Source organism: Protobothrops mucrosquamatus, unplaced genomic scaffold (assembly GCF_001527695.2).
Source record: "Protobothrops mucrosquamatus isolate PMUCROS unplaced genomic scaffold, P.Mucros_1.0 scaffold_307, whole genome shotgun sequence".
Classification (NCBI taxonomy): Eukaryota; Metazoa; Chordata; class Lepidosauria; order Squamata; family Viperidae; genus Protobothrops; species Protobothrops mucrosquamatus.
The window spans coordinates 673,366-694,182 of NW_015386383.1; the positions used below are offsets into that span (position 1 = coordinate 673,366).

The 20,817-nt window shown below is 42.0% G+C and overlaps 1 protein-coding gene across 2 annotated transcripts in view; it reads right to left on the reverse strand.

Moving 5' to 3' along the window:
• SLC35F4 (solute carrier family 35 member F4) overlaps nucleotides 1-6,003 on the reverse strand; it is a 144,546-nt gene extending 138,543 nt beyond the window's left edge. For both annotated transcript variants that reach the window (XM_015832141.1, XM_015832140.1), the window contains exon 1: nucleotides 5,901-6,003. In XM_015832141.1, the coding sequence (XP_015687627.1) occupies nucleotides 5,901-6,003 (103 nt within the window). The remainder of the gene's footprint in view (nucleotides 1-5,900) is intronic.
• Between the last annotated feature and the right edge of the window lie 14,814 nt (nucleotides 6,004-20,817).

A 20,817-nucleotide genomic window follows, 5' to 3' on the forward strand; every position in this document is an offset into this window, starting at 1 on the left:
GCCTTCTGGCTCATAGTTCTTTAGAAGGCGTGCACACACACACACACACACTATATACAAAAGCCCCAGTCATTCACTTGCTGATGAATGATCTAACACTAATCTAAACCCAGGATGGAAAACTGAATCCTATAGGCCAGGGGTCTCCAACCTTGGCCATTTTAAGACTTGTGGACTTCAACTCCCAGAATTCCTTTGCAAAGCTGGCTGAGGAATTCTGGGAGTTGAAGTCCACAAGTCTTAAAGTTGCCAAGGTTGGAGACCCCTGCTATAGGACTTAGGCTAAACGTTCTATGCAGAATAGATATTTTATCTGGACTGTTTAGTTCGGTATTGCCTACATGGCAAACCTACAACCCATCTGTCAAAAGTGACATGCCACAATGTTTTGTGTGACACACCAGTGTTCACCAACACTTCACAACAACTATTCTCAAAAGCACATCTCGCATCACTTTCAGAGGCTGCAGAGGCCATGCAAGCTCTCGCCAGAGCTTCAGAAAATCACAGAACAGGGGCTGGCCGTGCTTTTGTGAAATTTTCAGAGGCTTCAAAAGACCGTTCTCTGAAGTCCTTCAAAAATGAAGGCTTTTTGTGACCTGAAAGAGCCCTGCGTAGGCTGCTGGGGGCTGTCAAGCCATCTACCTGAGGAGTGCTGGGCTGCAAGGTCAACATTTTTATCCCTGGCATTCACCATCATAAAGACAGCTACTTCTTGTGTCAGGCTTCCCAGTGGAGACCAGGCAATATATCAGAGATCCAACAAGGGATAGTTTAACTGCACTCCTTGCTTAGATTTAACACAAAACCTACAGACATGGCTTGGCTAAATTAAATCTTCATTTCCTTTAATAACTGTTTTCTGCCATCAGTGAGCAAATGCAGTTCGCAAAGTTGTAACGCAGGCATAAATGAGACACATCCATAATTGCCTCTACCATAGCATTCTGGAGCAATTGAAGGTTGTAGATATTCTTCAAGGACAGCTCTATGTAGAGCACATTGCAATAATCTACTCAGAAGGTGACCGAAGTATGAGTAACCGTACCGTGCACATGCCTCCTGATCCAGGAAGGAACACAATTGGTACACAACATGCAATTGTCCAAAAGCAAGTCATGGCTACCACTTATTCTTCAAAATGCAGCCATCACTCAAGAAGATACCCAAAATGCTCCAACCTTTTTTGCCTAGGTAATGGTTTTTGCATTATTTCATCAAAGTCATCTTCCTTATTCCCTACAATACTTCACCTCATACCATCAAATAATCTCATCCCAACTGAGAGTCAGTTTGGTCTAGTGCAGGGGTGTCAAACTGCCAGGCGGCGGGCCAGATGCATGATAGCGAAACCACGCCCAACCTATTGCCAGCAATGGCAAAAAAAGTCAAGATACGTCGTGACACATCACATGACGTTGCGAGTTTGACACCTCTGGTCTAGTCTAGGCTAGGAACCGGGAGATTGTGAGTTCAAGTCCTGCCTTAGTTGACCTCAGGCCAGTTGCTCTCTCTTAGCTCCAACCTACCTCCCAGTGTTTTTGTGGGGAAAATAGGAGGAGGAAGGTGTGTTGGATATGTATGTATGTATGTATGTATGTATGTATGTATGTATGTATGTATGTATGTATGTATGTATGAATAAATAAATAAATAAATAAATAAATAAATAAATATCTGTAGACTAATACAGATTTCTAAATAAGAAAGAGTAGAACTATGAGGCACCACACATAAAGAGGTGCTGTGGGGCAGGCATCGCTATGACTACCACAATAGAGTTATCTGTTCACTAAAAGGTTGCTTTATTGTGCATAACTAAATTAGAAAGAGTCCATCACTCAGAAAGCAAAGAAGTAATATTCAAGTCCTTGAATCTACCACTGTGATGCTCTCTGCCGGCTGCCTGCAGTTTGGTAGTTCAATTCTCACCAGCTCAAGATTGACTCAGCCTTCCATCCTTCCGAGGTCGGTAAAATGAGGACCCAGATTGTTGGGGGCCAAAGGCTGTAAATTGCTTAGAGAGGGCTGTAAAGCACTGTGAGGCGGTTTATAAGTCTAAGTGCTATTGCAACCATTCCAGAATAATTTTGGAGGGGTTTCCCCTCTGGATAGCTACTAATATTAATTAACAGATTGCAGCTCCCTATCTTCTTTTTAATAGATGCCTTAAGATGAAGTCCAGAGGCATTCTTAAGAATAAAGGTGGTGCTAAAACAGTGGTTCTCAACCTTTTTAATGCCGCGACCCCCAACCGGTCGTAAGTCAAGGACTAAACCGGTCGTAAGTCGAGGACTACCCAACCGGTCGTAAGTCGAGGACTTTCCCTGCCCAGGAGCGCCGCACATGCGTGGTTCCGCCCCCTGCGCCGGCCGAGGCGTAGCTGGCAAGCGTCAGAGACGGAGCAGGCCGACCACCAGCTGGTCCAGCTCAAGGGAGGTAAGGCACCCGCCAGAAAAGGGAAAAAAAATGGCGGACAGCCTTGCTTGGCGACCTCCGTGAAATGGTCGATCGACCCCAAATGGGGTCGCGACCCATAGGTTGAGAACCGCTGTGCTAAAATCTGACCTTTTGCTTTGCAAGATGACAAATTCAAAACAATCTAAATAATAATAACAATAATAATGAGGTCTGGGGGAACAGGAACCCGGCAACTACCAAGAGAGGGATATGTGAGCATCAGATTATCTACTCTTAATTTGCAATGACTGCCCTGATTTTCCAAACTTCTCTTCCCAGTACTCTGATAACTTCCTTTTACCTCCGAGATGGCTCATGCCTGAACTTGAACTTGAACTTGAACCTGAGCCTGAATCCTGAATGGTATGTAATTCATCCTGGTAAATGCAATAAGAAAACCATAGTCTGCCACAAAACAAAGACCCCAATACTGCTGCTAAGCTATTTAAATTCTGTATATCACACTTTAATGAGTGCAGACTTTTAGTTAGTAACATGTATTCACTTCCTTCAAAATGTTTTCTATTATACCAGAGTCTGGGCTTTTGCGCCAAAATCTATCCTCAAGACACCCCTGCAAATCTTAGAGGATTTTCTCTCTTGCTTCATGTCTTCATTTTGCAGAGCCAGAAGAGATGATGTTGTGAGAATGAAGTCAGGCAATGCAATAGACGCCCCTCTACCACTGCCCTAGTGGGAAGGGACCATCACTCAATGGTAGAGTACATGCTCTGCAGGCAGAAGATGCCCAGCTCAATCCCAGCCACTTTGAGGAAAACTGATCTGTTATAGGAAAGATATGAAGGCATTGGGTCCACAGAACTGGCTCTGGGCTACAGAAGTAAAAGCTCTGTATCTTCCAAATAAGAGGATTTGTTATGAAAAGAACATAAGAAAATACATAATAGAGAAGCTGCCCATTGGGAATGCATGGGGTCTCACTAAGTAGGAATGTACCAAATATCCCAGAATTGTGGGGGGGAGCACTACCTTGCCCCTTATGCATCCCAACTCAAAAGAAGTTTCTAAAATGTCAAAAGGGCTCCTGAACCACCCATTATTTTGTTGACCTAGAACAGTAGTGGCGAATCTATGGCACAAGTGCCAGAGGCGGCACTCAGAGCCCTCTCTGTGGGCACTCATGCCGTCGCCTGTGGCCCCCTCCTCACCAGCAGCCCCTCTGGAGGAGAGTCGCCCCTGAGCACAGCCGGCGTGGAGTAGCACAGCCAAGGACATGGCAGCCGGGCAGCAGGGACAAGATTCCGCCCTTGTGCCCCGTAGCGCGCAGACGATGCTGCGGGGCGCCGGTGGAGGTCATGGCTGCCATGGCCCTGCTGGGCCACCTGGGCAATCTGCGGCAGGCTGTGGAGGCAGTGGGTGGCCCTGCGGGTGGGCGGGGTGGGATGGGGGCGGAGCGGGGGCAGGCGGAGCCGGGTTTTGGGCACTCGGTCTCTAAAAGGTTCACCATCACTGACCTAGAAGCTGGATCAGTTCATTCTCAGTGCCCCCTATAAAGTGTGGAAGAAGTTATCTTTATCACAGCCAGATGTTCTCCAGAATCTGTCTGGAGAATGTACATGTCAAGGACTTAAAAGAATATGACCATGAAAGAATCATGATTGAAGAAACCAATTCTCCATATTCCTAGACCAAGTTGCTGCTATACTTTTAAAAATATATGTATAAATATGATACCAATTCAACGCCTTCCAAGCCTACTGTATTTCAGGTGTGCAAATCCCATCAGGATGACCTGGGCTTCTCTGAAGGAAGCACAGCTGTGGAAGCCAATATAGTAACTTTTGATGTGTACTTGTCACCATGAAGTAACCTTCTTACACTTGACAGGCGATTGTTCTCTGCTCTAACCTTTCTAAAAAAAAGGTAGTATAAATGCTTAAATCAAATAGGCCACCTGGAAATATGTGAAATATGCATTGGAAGGCTGCATTGCCGCAAACTTAAGGAGCCACATAAGAGGAATACTTTGGCCACTATCCAAGGAAAGGCTTGGCACTGGTGGTGGGAAAGGAGGACCAAGGCTCTGTTGCCTCTGCACATCATTTGTTCCATTTAGCAGCCACAGCAAATGGTCAGAAATAAACTGCTCTCAGCATCTGTGAATCAGTCTTCCTTCAAGCCATCAAACAGAGTGGCCATCACTCCATGTGCTCATGCTTGCATACTTTGTAGGAACAACTTCATTTTCTATTTGAAACTCCAGAAGGTTTTCCAAACAAGGGGGCCAATGGACCTCGTCCCCCTCCTTTCTCCTTTTATGAATCACTTCAACTGAACATGGGAAACATACTATCAAGTTTATTTCAGAAACTTAAAATGGGACACGAGTTATCCAGCAAGGAATGCATTTCCTCTAGCTAGCCACACCGCTGTCTTTCCTGCAACCATTACTTGGAATCGCTCTACAATCCCCTTTTAAACAAGTTTTAATCATATGAAAAAATCTCCCTCTAGTCATGCCCTCCATGCCTCACAGTTTTAAACCTCTCTTGTGACACCTTTTCTGCTTGGTCGGTCTTTGAACCGCAGCGAACCGTACCCTGATTCCCACATGCAACGAACACCGCGGGACGTTTATTACTGCCTTTTTATCCCGCTGGCGATCTCACCCATCCCTTTCACAGGCATGCCGGGCAAGACTCGATGCAGCAATCCTCCAGCGTGCGCGCGATCCCGGCTCTCTCGCACGCTCGCACGTGCAGCTGCAAACCCGCACTTTCGCGGCGCAGCTGCGCAAACAGCGCGGCTCCTTTCGCGGGGCGCCCCGTTTGCTCCTTCAAACGCGCGCGCCCCTACGCACGCAAGCACGAAGACTTCTCCCCCCCCACCTCTTCCCGCCAGAGCCCACCATTTTCGCACGAGGTGGGAGGAGAAGCGACCGCCCTCCGCGGCAAATCACGAAACAGCTCGTTGTTGCAAGTGGACATTCCCAGCCCAGATGCAGAGCGCGGAAAGGGGGCGCCGCACCTCTTCCTCTCTCTCCGTCGCCCGCTCCCTTCGACCCCCCTAGAATCCGGCGCACCTTCTCCGGCATCCCCCACCTCCACCCCGCCTTGCCCTGCCCTGCCCGCTGCAAGAGAGCAGCCTGGTTTAAAAAAAAGAAAAAGAAAAAAAGACCCATCTCGGGAGGAGCGACAGCAAAGTCGCGCAGGGCACGAGGGGGTTAAAAAGGAAGCGAGGACGTTTGCCTGCTCCCAAAACCGGCGGCTCAGTTGTGCGCAGGTTTCCTGCAAAGACCCCTCGATGAAACTGTACCCTCCCGCTAGAGGAGGCGGGCGGGCGGGCGGGCGGACGGGGGGGGGAAGGGAGGGAAAGGGTGCTCCCTCAGCCAGCGAGCCAGCCCGCAACCCAGCGCAGCGCAGCAGCCGCGCGCGCGTTGCCCAGCGGCGCAGTCCGGGGCCGCGCAGCTTTCTCCTTACTTTTCTGGCTGGAGTACCCGGGGTAGTAGCCATAGTAGCCGGTGATCCGAAGGATTCGGTCCTCGATGGTGGCTACCCCGTTGGGCGCCGCCTTGACATCCATGCAGAGGGGCTCGGACCGCCCGTCCGGGCTCGTCAGGGGGTAGCGGCCGAGGCGGCGAAGGAGGAGGAGGAGGAGGTGGAGTCGGCCGCGGAGCGTTGGGCAAAGGCTGGACTCGGCTGGGTCTCCTGCCGCGCCTGCAGCGGTTGCAGCGTGGGCCAGTCTGCTGTGCTTCTTGGCGGCCGTTGCACGGCGGCTCCTCGGCGCACCTTCTCCACAGCTTGGTGCAAAGAGCGGCTCCTCTGCATGATCGCCGAGGCCGCCGCCGCCGCCCCCCGTGTGGCTTCCCCAGAGCCAGCCTCCTCCTCCTCCGCCCCCTCCCGCCTCCGCGAAGTTTTCGTGCGGCTCTTTCCCGTCCAGTTCCACGCCACGAGCGGCCAAACTTAAGTCGGCTGGGAGCGGACGAAATCGAGGAAGGGGCGCGGGCAGGACTCACCCTCCCTCCCGTCGAAGGAAGAGTTGGATCCGACGGGGAGCCCACCGGAGACTTCGGAATACAATCCCCATCACTCCCGACCGGTTAGGAGTGATGGGAATCTTTCTGTTCCCTAACCAATGCATTGGGATTTCAGGGCCTTTTCAACACCAAGATTCAGTCAGAAGAGAGCTGGAAGGGACCTTGGAGGTCTTCTAGTCCAGCCCTCTGCTCAAGCAGGAGACCCTGTACCATTTTCAGACAAGCACATTCCTTCTTTCTCCTCGCTCAGATATATTGGATCACAACTCTCGTGCTCAGCCAACATGGCTAATAATACAATAATACTTGATGGGAGTTTCAGTCCAGCACATTTGGGAAGTGCCAGGAAGGGACAAGTGTTAAAGAGTCTCTCTGGAGCTAGTTGTATCAAAATCTAATGAAAGGAAGGAAGGAAGGAAGAGAAATGGGGAAAGGGGTAAAAGAAAGTGTTAAATATTGAGAAAGTGAAATATTTATGAACAATCTGAGCCATGGTATTCCCTGTGACACTCTATGCAAGTGAAAGTTGCTGCAGCCACACCAGGAGGGACAGAAGATAAAGGCTGCTGACACACAGAGAATAATAGAATTGGAAGGGACCTTGGAGGTCATCTAGTCCAACCCCCTGCTCAGGCAGGAAACCCTATACCATTTCGGACAAATGGCTGTCCAGTCTCTTCTTAAAAACTTCCAGTGTTGGAGCATTCACCGCTTCTGGAGGCAGGTTGTTCCACTGATTAATTGTTCTAACTGTCAGAAAATTTCTCCTTAGTTCTAGCTTGGTTGATTAGTTTCCATCCATTGCTTCCTGTCCTGCTTTCAGGTGTTTGGAGAATAGGTTGACCCCCTCTTCTTTGTGGCAGCCCCTTAGATATTGGAACACTGCTATCATGTCCCCCCCCTCCGTCCTTTTCATTAAACACAATTTTGCCATGGATTCTCTTTCCTCTGGAGGAAAAGGATAAAGGAAGTAACTGCCTCCTTTGTAAAAGGCTAAAAGGTTCCAAAAGTGGTCCCTTTCTGACTAACATCTGCAGCTGTGTGTATTGTCTGTGCCCAGACCCACAAGGTCACGGCGTATTCTACTCTCTGGAAATGATACGTGGGATTTTAAAGAGCAGTGCAAATTATACTATAAATTTTATTGCAGGAATGAAGGACCAGATAATAACATGGGGTGATCTTACTTAGCCTGAACTGGACACCTCTACCTCCAAGCCTTCCCTTTCTATTGATACCACCATTTTCTAAGATAAACAGCTTTCTTTATTTTACCCATATATCAATTTCCTTTACACTTTCCAGCCTGATTTTTATTTCCCACTCCTTTCCTTCCAGGGTTATCAAGTAGCTCCAGTTTGCCTGCTCTGCCTATATGTAATTCAGCATCATGTAGGGAAGGAGAATATTTACTTACTTGCTTGCTTGCTTACTTACTTACTTACTTACTTACTTACTTACTTACTTACTTACTTACTTACTTACTTCATAAATGTCAAGGCAACAGACATAATATTCTTTCCTCTTCCTGTTTTCCTCACAACAACAACCCAGTGAGGTGAGGTGCATCGAGAGAGAGTGACTGGCCCAAAGTCACCCAATCAATTTTCATGTCTAAGGTGGCAGGACTAGAACTCAGAGTCTCCTTATTTCTAACCTAATACCTTAACCTTTTAGGCCAGTGTTTCTCAACCTTGATCATTTTAAGGCATGTGGACTTCAACTCCCAGAATTCCCAGCAATGCTGGCTGTGGAATTCTGGGAGTTGAAGTCCACATGCCTTAAAATTGTCAAGGTTGAGAAACACTGTTTTAGGCCATAGAACAAATTGTGTCCTCCAAATTGTTCAGGAATTAGTCAATTGCCTGAAAAAATATTTGGCCAGTCAGTCATATGGTCTGAATGCAACCATTATGGCACCACATCTGCTTTTCTTAAACTGCATTGGGAATAAAGAATGGATCATCCAGTGAAATTGATAGGAGGGAGCTTCTATTCAGAAAACGAAGTTCTCCTTTATAAAAAAAATCTGTAATTATGATGCTCCCTGCCAGAAGATGGGGCATCGATTCATAGGTGACCGTTAGCTGTCATTTAAGAAAAAATATCTTTGAACTTTTGAACAATGCAATTGTAGGCCACCCAGAGTTGCTTTGTGTGAGATGGGCAGCCGTATAAATTTGATTGGTTGATTTATTGAACAAACAAATATAGGTGAAAGGAGCAAGCAGTAGAAGCTTGTTACTTTCACTCCCTCTTTGGAGATTTCCCAGAAGTATCTAATTGATCCCTACTGAAACCTGTCTGCCTGACTGGATGCATTTGAGTCTGAAGTAGCACCCTTTTCTTAGGTTCTTAAATTATTAATTCTCCAGTCCTTTAAAACAGTGTTCGGTAACCTTGACAACTTTAAGCTGGTTTTGTTTAATAAATATATATTTACAAAACTATAAGCTGGGATGAATATCTTTGAAGAAAATAAGGTCAAACAGAGATTTAGTAAACAGTAGGTGTTCACATATGTATGCCCAGGTATCTTGATTTTAACATGCACCTATGTGATGACATGAGCATGAGTAAACCACCATTTCCTGCGAAACAGATTTGATTTTTTTAAAAAGACTATGTGGTTATATATTTGATGTTACAATCAGCCAATCAGGAGTAGAGTTTGTAGACAGAACAGCAAACGTGGTACATGCAGGTGGGCAGATGAGGAATTAGCAAAAATAGCAACAGAAGAGGGTAACTTCATTTGTCCTTTCTAATGCCCGTGAAACATCATTTGGTCAAAACATGTTTTTTTCAAACATTTGTTCTCACTATAGTTTTGTTCTTATTCTTGTTCAGAAACATCATGCAGACTAGTCTGAAAGGAAATAAAATATATCCTTAGTTTCCTTTTATACTTGTTCTTTTTCTTTCAGACAATGGTACCTTTTTATCACATCAACTGCTTCGCACACTTATAGGAATATACAACTGCTGTAACCTTTCCTCTCCCACTGTCCTTTCCTACCTCATATACCCAATAAAAGCATTTGACTGTCTTCCAAAATACAATTGTCTCTAGTAGGTTATTAACTATTCAACACAATCCATGACTTCTTTTGGAAAGGTGTAAGCTCCACATCTGGTTCAAGGTTAAGAACCATCAGAAGGGAGAAAAAAGATGTTTCAAAACTTGTCCTTCAGTAAGAAGCAGAACCTAGAAAAGAAGCAGAACATGTCTATGGGTCACCTTGTTTCCCATTAGAATGATATATAGTGCTTTTGTATTAGCAATCATAATTATTTCCAAATTCGTAGATAAACAAAAATACTTAATGTAACTCATAGATAAATATTAACATTTTCATTCCATTCTTCAACCCCCCAAAAAAGCCTTCAGAGTAGTTTGAATCAATAATCAATTTGAAATATACATTCTTACAATCTAAAAGTTAACGTATAAAAGCAAAAGAAGGATCAGGAAGGAAACAAAAATATAAACACAAATCAATCTTGGCATATTTTAATGGCAATCAGGTTGCCTTTTTCCATGATGCAGTCTGTTCAGTTTAATGATACTAAATATAGTAAGTGAACTCTTGGCCACACAGTAGAGAGACCAGCAAAACACTCAAGTCTGTTGGAGTCTGAACTCCAACCATACAAAGAGTCCTTTTTGTCAGAGCACCTGGGTGTGAATCATTTTTTTTTCTAGGTAGTTTTACTTCTTTATTTAGACTTCAGGACAATCTCTTTATATGCTTTAATATGCTTTAATAAATAAAGCCTTAAACCTTGCTTCAACTCCTGAAATCTTAGTAAAGGCTATGTTAGTAGTGATTAGTGTGTAAGACATTAATATGAAATGAAAATGTGTTAATGTTGTAATTAATGTAACATCAGTGAAAGGTGCTATATAAAATCTTTCCTATCTCTTCTATAATCTCCAGGCTGTAGACAGCTTTGTTCAAAGATCTCGCTAAAAAAGATTACTGAATATTTCTACAAGCCTTTGATTCTCTTTGGGGTTTTAAGTATCCCAAAATAAGTTGGAACTAAATGATAATACTCAGGGTTTCAAGAAGTCTTTTGATCTTGGCTGCATGTCTTTTTTGTTCTTAATATTAATTAAAACTGCCCTTCATAAAATAGGAAATTGAGGTTCCTCTATTAAAATCGCAAAGTTCAAAGGTCATCCAGCAAAGGTGTTTGGAAAGACATGTTTAAAAAACAAGAAAATGCTTCTTCACACAGTGCATAATTAACCCATGGAATTCATTGCCACATGATGTGATGATGACCACTTATTTGATATCTTTAAAAAAGAATTGGAGACCCTTAGGAAGGACACCTTGTCCAAAGGTTATTGGACAAGGAAGGAATCCATATTGAAGTACTCAGAGTTGGGGAGAGCATGCCTTCAGATGCCAGTCACAGGAACAATAGTAACAGAAAGATATGTCTTCATATCTTCCTTGTGAGTTCGCCAGAAGCATTTGGTTGGCCAGTGTGGGAAAGAGAATAACTGGGCTAAGATGGGTCTTGGGCAGCTCCAGTAGGGCTGTTCTCATGTTTATCTGCCAACAGGACAAAAGTCACCTCAAGCCTCCACTCCTTTATTGGCTGAACCTTTAATAGCACTTAAAATGTGCTTTGTTGACTAATCATTAGAGTTGACAAAAAGAAAGAGCTGTGGGGATTTAACTTCCTCAAATATAAATAATTAGATCCTGTATGTCCCCTAAACAGCAACCGATAGACTGAAAAACTGAATGGGGAGTAAGGGAAGGTGTTGAAGTTCAAAATGCTTTACGTGAAAAAGGTCCTTTTTCATGCATCTCCTTACAAAAATGGATCCCATAGCAGATAATAGGAAAGGGTGTTTGTCTAGGAATCTGGAAACTTACTGATAACTACCGTATAATAGTAATATTAGTCTAGATCAGGGCAGACAATGTTTGCAGCTGGTTTTGTTTCCCCAGCCTTCATCCAACCCCTGTAGGCATGGCAGTGATAGCTCTGGAGGGTATTTTGTTTAACAATGTATGCTACGGGTGAGATTGATTGATTGATTTAATATTCTGCCTTTATTACTTTTATAAATAACTCAAGGCACACACACAATGTTTCTTCCTCCTCCTGTGAGGTGGTTTGGGCTGAGAGAGAGAGAAGGAGCAACTAGCCCAAAGTCACCCAGCCAGTTTTCATGTCTAAGCTGGGACTAGAACTCACAGCAGTCTAACCCTGTGCCTTAAACATTACTTCAAACTGGCTTTCTGATACTGGGGAATATCAGATATTCAAATGTTGATGGTTTGCTCTGCAACTGTGTCTGTAAAGTTTCTGCTTCTCCTTTTAATTCTGTGAATAAAAGGGTGGGCAAGGGATTTAGCAAACATCACAGGATGTTCCCTACACACTTTTGAGCCGATGAGAACCAGGTTATTTATCCCTGCACTAATCTTTTAGAGTTCTTTGTGAGAGCTCAGTGCGTGTGAATAAAGATGATCAAATAGAAAAATATCCTTCTGTCTGAGGCCCATATCCCCCCCCACATGTGTTTTGTTATGTGCTTTAGTGTTGCATAAAAAGATTCCTAATTCAATGGCAGAGTGGGCATCTTGAAACATAAATTAGTAACCTCTTAAGTAAGTAAATTGAGAGGTAGGATGACATGAATAATCTATTAGAAGACAGAAAGATGAGCTAATAGTTATCAAGTCTGAAGTGAGACTGATGCTTTTTGTCTTCTTCATAAATGAACTAGAATTATGTGTGCCTTGGAATAGCCAAGTTACTGATGACACCCAATTGTACAGAGTGGCTTAAAAAAAAAGATTGTAAAATATCTCAAATGGTTCAGTGCTGATGAACATAATGAAATAAAATGACAAATGCTGTTCGGTGGAAATGAATGTACAGTGATGCCTATTGAGGCAAAAATCATTGTTGTAACTTTCAATGTGTAAGAAATAGTTTCTATGTAGGTTTGAACTGCTTATTTCATAAAGGGCTTCAATACTTTCCCTGTTTCCAGGAGCAGTTGGGATGCTCTCCTGTGTACCTTCTCTTTCCTCTTTTGTGCTTTTAAAACAGTACATACAAGAAGCTTAGGGGTGCTCCAAATATGCCTATAGGAACATTTGAAATTTTAATATGGCAATATTATTGTGGCTGGAGCACTGGACTGATGGAGCAATTGAGCATAATTTTCTGGGTTTTTTCCTAACACCCACAGTTTTTGAAGCCATTGTGAGATACTTGTGCTGCTGTCTTAGCATGGATTATGCCCCCATTCCTCAGATCTCCAATGGCCAAATTTCCCTTCTGAATACTGAGTTGATGTATCACAGGACCAGAGAGGTTTATAACTCCATGCCATGTATCACACAATCTGTTGTAGACTACTATGCAATACCCTATATTTCCTGTAAGCATCCGGCTGGCGACTATGTCAGTAGATGGGCCTTTTGATCTGAAACAGTACAATTCTTCTTTGATCCGTTATCAAGAGTTTAGAACTGGATCTTGTTCAGGGGATTAATTCCTTTTCCCACTTGCCCAGGCAGGACAATTGATGGCTAAGCACGCCCATTCCCTGATGTCCTCTAGTCTCCTTCTATGAGAAGGCAGGTAACCATTACTCTTGCATTACTCTGTATGAGGCCCAGGTAATCCTTGACTAACAACCACAATTGAGCCAAAATTTCCATTGCTAAGTAAGACAGTTGTTAAGTGAGTTTTGCCCCATTTTGTGACCTTTCTTGTCATGTAGCAATAGCAATACAATAGCGGTATATGCCACTACACAGTGGTTCACAGCCCTCTCTAAGTGGTTTACAGAGTCAGCATATTGCCCCCAACAATCTGGGTCCTCATTTTACCGACCTTGGAAAGATGGAAGGCTGAGTCAACCTTGAGCCAATCAGGATCGAACCCCTGGGAGTGGGCAGAGTCAGCCTGCAACACTGCATTCTAACCACTGCGCCCCTATGGCTCTTGCCAAAGGTAGGAATAAGGTGGGACTGCAATGGTTCATTTAACAGTTGTTAAATGAATCATTGCAGTTGTTAAATTAGTAACATGGTTGTTAAGTAAATCTGGCTTCCCCATTGATTTTGCTTGTCAGAAGTTTGCAAAAGTTGAACACATGATCCTGGGACACTGCAACCATCAGCCTTCTCTGTGGGAGCTCCCACCCTCTGGAATGAACTGCCCCCAGAGATCAGGGTTATCCCTGATCTCCCTTCCTTTCGCCGCGCCCTCAAGACTTGGTTATTCCAGCTTGCAGGACTGGCCTAGGGTAATTTTTAGAGGGGTTTTAATTAATATTTTAAATTGGACAATCTTTAAATATTTCTTTTAATTAATTTTAAACCTGTATTGTTATTTATGTATTTTAATTGATTGTCAGCCGCCCTGAGTCCTACGAGGAGAAGGGCGGGATATAAATCTAAATAATAATAATAATAATCATGTGACAATGGGGATGCCGCAACGGTCATAAGTGTAAAAATGGTCATAAGTCACTTTTTTCAGTGCTGTTGCAACTTCAAACGGTCCCTAAACAAATGGTTGAGAACTATCTGTATTCCTGACTCTGCTCCTTGCACTTTATAAAAGCAGTCTGACCTATCTTTGCAGAGAGTATTTGATGTGCACAAATGGGACCTTGTTTGAGGTCAGACACCCCCCCCCCAGACTTCTGCCATACCTCCCACTGCCCATCTGTCAATCTTATAAGGGTAGACCTGATGAAAAAACCAATACCATATAGGTCTAAAACTACTTTAACTAGAACCACAACATTTTGCAAGTCAGAAAATACTTTTCCCTTCCTTCACTTTATCTTTGTTTGACTTAGGGAATGTCTTCTTGAAAAGTTTTCTCAAATTAGTTTCTTGGAAAGCACCCAAGGCCACTTGTCTGATTGTTGCCTAGGTAGCATCTCTTCCTCCTGTCCTTCACAGCCATTCCCTGTGCCCTCTGCATCATCATAGTCTTGATCATCCTCCCTTCGCCCACCTCCCATACCTTCCCATCCCCTACTCCCAGACCAAAGCATCCATCCACCCCACTCATCAATATATCCAGGTGCAATCATTCACTCAATCACACTCAATATAGGATTGGGTGTCTATGTATTTCTTCCTATACTCCACAGTCTTGACCTCTCCCCCCCCCCCACCCCAAATAGAAAATTCTCACAAATAGAATGGCACTGATGTCTGTGTGTCATACATGCCTCAACTTCCACTGACTTTGGAGGTTTCTAACATTGTAAGAAATCACATAAAAGATCTTGTGGATGGGATTGAGGCTTAAACAAAAAATGCCCCCTTCTGTTTTTTATGTCCAGAGATACTGGAATCTATAGGAACTTTGTCCACATTGATTTCAGCTTCAGGTCAAAAACCAAGGCCAGAAACAACTCAGCTGAATGAAATGAATGAATGAAAGCAGTGATCAGTTTGATCTGAAGGTTGGAAATAATAGGATGGGGCAAGCCGAAAAGTTCAAGTTGTTTCTTGAGAACTCACCCTGTGGAATTGCTGCTGTAACTATGACTCTTGTCAAAGAAGAAAAGCTGGGTGAAATAAAGCTCTTCTTTAAACAATCCATTTGTTAGTGCCACTCCTGGTTTATTCAATACTTTTTCCCACAAATCTATAAAATAACTCAAATTTCATTGGAAATTGGGGAGGGTGAGAAAAGATAGACATCTTTTAAGGGAATAAAAACTGCCTCATACACATCCTTCAATGTAGTAATAGCCCACAACTATTCAGCTTCCATGAACTCAAATGTACTTCCTTTTTCATGGGTGCGTTAACCATGCCCTAAATACTTCTTTAAAGTTGCAAATATGCAGTCTCTCTTCCCTAGGAGCAAAGAACCTCCTCTAGGTTTCCACTGCACAGGGACTTCTCAGCAAAGGTGTATTGTCACAGAAAGTTCTGCTTTCCTTCATTTCAGATACAGAGCTGGTTGAACAATTCTACACATTTGTAGATGACTTGAACGAGGGATTAGAAAATATTATTATCAAGCTCCAATAGAAGAGAATATATGTAGCTCAGGGTTGGACTGCAGAGTCCTTGATGCTCTCTGAGCTTGGTTGTTTGCTTGCAGACATTTTATTATTCTACTAGGTAACATCATCAGTACTGCTGAGTGTTGGGTTTGTCCCCTGTTTATATATAGTAGCTTGCCCTGCCAGTGTTGGTGAAGGGTGGTGGTTTTTTCCTTGGTTGCTCCTTCTGTACTGTTTTCTGCTAGATTGTTTGCCTGGTGTTAATCCTTACTTATCTAGGTGGTGGTTGCTGAGGAGGGTAAGGACTTTGGAATGTTTTTGATAAATTCATCTGGGTGACCTTATTATTTATTCTATACTATCTCTGAGATGTGGCCAGTGAACATACACACTTTGGCTTACTGGGCTACTGGTTCCTTATTCTTCTTCCTCCCTGTTGCTACTCAAAGTCAGTTCAGCTTGTTGTGAATGTTTTATTATATGGGCACTTTAAGGGAGGGGAGCAATTCATAAGTTTGGTAGTAAATGCAACTCGCATGTACAGGTGGAGGAGGGTGTACCTTTTACCATCACATTACACTAGACTGGCTAGTTAATTGATTTCAATCTGGGATCTGTAGCGACATCTAGTTTATCCTATTTAAATGTGGATGGAGTGAACCCAATAGGTAACAAAATTTGGCAAGCCTGTAAATTGTACACAAATCCAGGGCAGGATGGTAAGTTACTTTATTAGCTTTCTGAGAAATGAGACAGCTCGTAATAAACTTTTATCTCCTGTTTTCTTCATAAAGAATAATTGCACACACCAGCTTGGTTTCTACAAGGGTCATTAATTGAACATCGCTGGCAACTATCCCAGCAAGGGTCTGCTACAAAGATCTCTTATTGCTCGAGTCTTCATTGCATTGTCTGCAACATTTTATTTCCTGTTAGGCCTCCATAGGAGAGATTCTGATTTGGTAAAATAGACTGTGGGTTTTATTCTTCATATATTTACACGGAGAAAAGGAATCTGCTATAGCAGTGCTCGATATTTGATCAGCTGTCAGATGGCAGAAAAGAATACAAAATTAAAAATTCTCAATTCCCTATTAAAGTAATGTTTGTGGAATCCCGATAGTTGCATGGATACATCCCCAGAGTTTTCATATCTGGAATTGGTTTTTTCTTCTTTTACTTTCTGAGTCCATCCTACAGCCTCGGAATTCTTTAGTGGTCCCCCTTGCATGTTCTCATCGCGATTGACATTGCTTTGCCTTCAAGCCCAGACATGGTCTACTAGGTGTTCAGGTGCCCATGTGTGGAATATTGGGTATTCTTCTGATCAATGCAAATGATCAATGAAAAAAGGATATTATAGAACTGGGAAAAGAACAGATACAATCCAAGAAAAATTCTCCTGGGATTGCACAGTTTGAAATTTTTAATCCTAGGGTGGAAAAAAAGGAAGATGGTAGGCAGACTGATGCTGGCACAGCAAGGATCAGCAGTTCCCAATTAGTCAGAGCCATTTTCAGCAATACCCAGCTGCCTTCTACTACTTTGAAGATAATAGCCAAATCCAATATTTTGGAAAGGCAAAAAGAGAAAATCTAGAATTTAAGCCTTGGAATTCGGGGGGGGGGGGGTAGAGGTGCACTTGTCTGTGTGTACGACTGTAGCAGAATTATAATTTACAATAGGTGGATCTTGTCTACAATTGAAGAATTAAACTAGCCAAATCACATCCAGAGGTCTACTGCCAAGGCAGCCAATTCTATAATAAGAGAGTGAAAATCTGGAGAGTTAAGATTTATAGGCTGAAGCATGACAGATATAATAGATATTTATTAACTGCGATGTTCAGGAATACAATATAAAATGCAGTAGCACGCTCAAGAACAGCACTGAAGGGCTCAGATGCCTATTGTGGGAGTGCTATATTTTAGGAGGAACCATTTTGTAGTGAAAAGTCATCCCATTCGAAAATAATATAATGTACTATGTAATACAGAAACAGTATAATAAACCATATAATACACAATTAAGGAACTTTAATATGAGTCTCCCAAGTTAGGTGGCCATACAAATCAGGAGGAGGAGGAGGAGGAGGAGGAGGAGGAGGAGGAGGAGAAGTTGAAATTAAAAATAGAATTTTTCAAGGTGATTCATCACCTTTAATCTTTATATTTTCAACGGTCCCATTAATAACAATTTTGAATAAAACAAACTGTGGATATGAATTGGCTTTAAAAAGAGTAAAGCTTTCGTATTTCCTCTGTATATGAATTATTTTAAATTATTTGGAAAACAAAGGTTCAATTGGATTCCCTGCTGAAAAGCAATGAAGAATTCAGCAAAGATGTTGCAATGAAGTTTGGCGTTAATAAGTGTGCAGCCATAGCCATAAAAGCAAGCAAAATTGTTGAAAATGATGGAATACAGCTTAACTGTGAAGATTTGATAAAGGCAGTTGTGCTACAAGAAGGCTACAAATATTTGGAAGTTTTGGAGGCTTCCAATTTACTATAGAACAAATTCAAAGAAAATACTTCTACCAAATAAGTTTGGAAAATTTTGAAATCATAAACAAAATGGTGGGAACATCATCAAAGCAATCCCAGTACCCCTTATATAATATGCAACAGGAATAGTTGACTGGGCCAAGATGGAACTTGATAACTTGAATCAGAAAAAAAAAAGAAAACTAGTGACAATGCACCACTCTTTACACCCCAAAAAGTGATACTGATTCGCTGTATCTACCAAGAGCCAAAGGGAGCTGAGGCACTCCAATAGGTGAAATGAACTATGGAGGAAGGAAAACATGGCTTGAAACACTATGTCAAGAAAAGCCAACAAAACCTTGCTGAAGGAAGGAAGTCCATCGAAGATAGTTCTTGAAAACAACAAATGTGAAGGCTGAGTATAGAAAAGAAACAATTGAAAACCGGTTTGTAAATTAGAAGAACAACCCAACCCAAGTACTTGAAGAATATAGAAGAGAAAGACAGTAATAACATGTGACAAACAACAGCAAATGTTTCCTTTGTAGGGAAAAGAATGAAATAGTTGACCATTTGATCTTGGCTATAGCAAAAATTCACAGACAGATACTCAGGCAGCCACTCCAAAACAAGTCACAGCAAGTCACACCATCTACACCTACAACCATACTATTTTTCAACAATGTCAAAGCATTTGTTATTTTTTTTTGCAATCGTTTTTGTTCTTGTCTTGCATCAAAATAACCTTTTCCCTTGGATTACATACATTTGCAATTGTATTTATTTATAACCTCTATAGCCGCCCACTTGCACAAGATTCCAGGAGGCTTGCAAGGATTAAAACTGTGAAATAAACAGTTTAAAATAACAATAAAGATGGCCATACTGGGGATAATAGCATACCATTCAGACTATAGGCTTCCAAAACAAATAGCAGGCTCAGGTAAATTGTGCAACCTATTGCAGTTTTCCCAATTCTCATCCTTAATTCTTTCCTTATTACCATTCAATGGTATGTAACACTCAACTATTATCAACCTATGGATTCCTACTTCCATACATACCTACACAATGTAGATCAATTTTTCTCAACCTTTGCAACTTGGAGATGTTTGGACTTCAACCAGCTGGGTGAAGAATTCTGTGAGTTGAAGTCCACACACTGATCTAGATGACACAAATTCATACTTTTTGAAGTAGACTTCAGTCTTTCATTCATTCATTCATTCATTCATTCATTCATTCATTCATTCATTAAAAAAAACCCTGCATCTTCATTTCTGTGCATGTGTTCTTTGACTCCACCCACAAAACCAAGCCGCCTTCTTCAAATTAGTTAACAGTTTTCTCCTTTCTCTTTGTTCACAGACATATTTCTTTCTTCATAGATAAAACCTGATATATATAATTAATTCATGCCCCTTACTATTTGCACAGTTATAGGGCCTTAATAAACTATTAAGTGTACTTTATTAGAAAAATATTGTAATATATTACATTCATTTAGTTAATATATTGTTTTACATTAACTAAATGAAATTAATGATGGCAAGTGGCAGTCGTGGCTAGGAGGGTTTTTGCACAACTTCATATTATACACCAGTTAATTAAATTAATCTCTTTAAAATTAATGGACAAGTTAGTCATCATGGCTAATTCTTTCAATCATGTTTCTCATAGAAAATAACACCCTATAAATGGTACTTCATAAAAAGGATGTTAGGTTAAATTAAATTTGTTTTTTGCATTTATGTTTTTTTCATGAAAGAAAGGAGGGAGGAAGAAGACACTCTTATTTAATTCAAATTAAGCACTACATTTAATCCTTAATAAGAGGCAGTTTCTTGAAATAGTGAAGAACTTTACCTTTGAATAAAAATCCAATCGAAGTACAGTCCATACTCTATACTTACCTAGAGAAAGAATCTTTTCCTGATGTCAATGGGGATTATTCCATTCATGCCATGATTTGAAAACTTTACATGTTCCTAAATTTTACTCAACTATATTCAGGGATGCTATATCCTATCTGATATCCAGATCTTTGGCTACTGTATGTAACCATATCAGCTTCCTTGGGAAGAAGGCAAATACATTGGGGATCATTTCTTCTCGTCTTATATACTCAGGCAAAGTGTGTGTGCTCCAAGTCCCATGAATTAAATGTTGAGAGACCATGGAAGTATGCCTTCTCTGTCACAGCCTCTCCCCTCTGGAATAGCATCTCTCCAGAGATGCATTTGGTGACATTTCTCTTGGGCTTCCAGAAGATCATTAAAACCTGGTTCTGTTCCCAGGCCCGGAGCTAAAATGTTAATGGAGTACCTGTTGAGTTTTTATGGTGTCAGATCTTCAAGATAGAGCAGATTTGAACACCAAAGTTATGAATGCTAAAGCTTCTTTTATTATAGAGTTACAGTAACAAAATCTTGCAACTCTGAATGTGTTTCTACACACATGCACACATACACATGCATGCACACGCACGCGTGCGTACACACACACACACACACACACACACACACCTTTATCCTGAACAGAACTAGGGAGGGCCAAATCTGAGACATTTTTAAAAATTACATTTCTGCTCCGACTCAAGGTTTCTCCTATTTGTTGTCTTGGTTGAGACTCTTCCTTTTGTTCCTCAAGGTTATTCTCATAGCCCATTACATATGGTTAGGCAATTATATGTTGTGGTTATGTTTTTAATTTTTGGTTGTCAATTACGCAGAGTCTTCTGAAGTGGGGAACTACAATAAATCTAATAAAGGAAGAGGAGAAGGGAGGAAGAAGATATCAAAAAATAAATTTCCTTCTTTACCAGACCTCAAGGAATTGTCACTGGT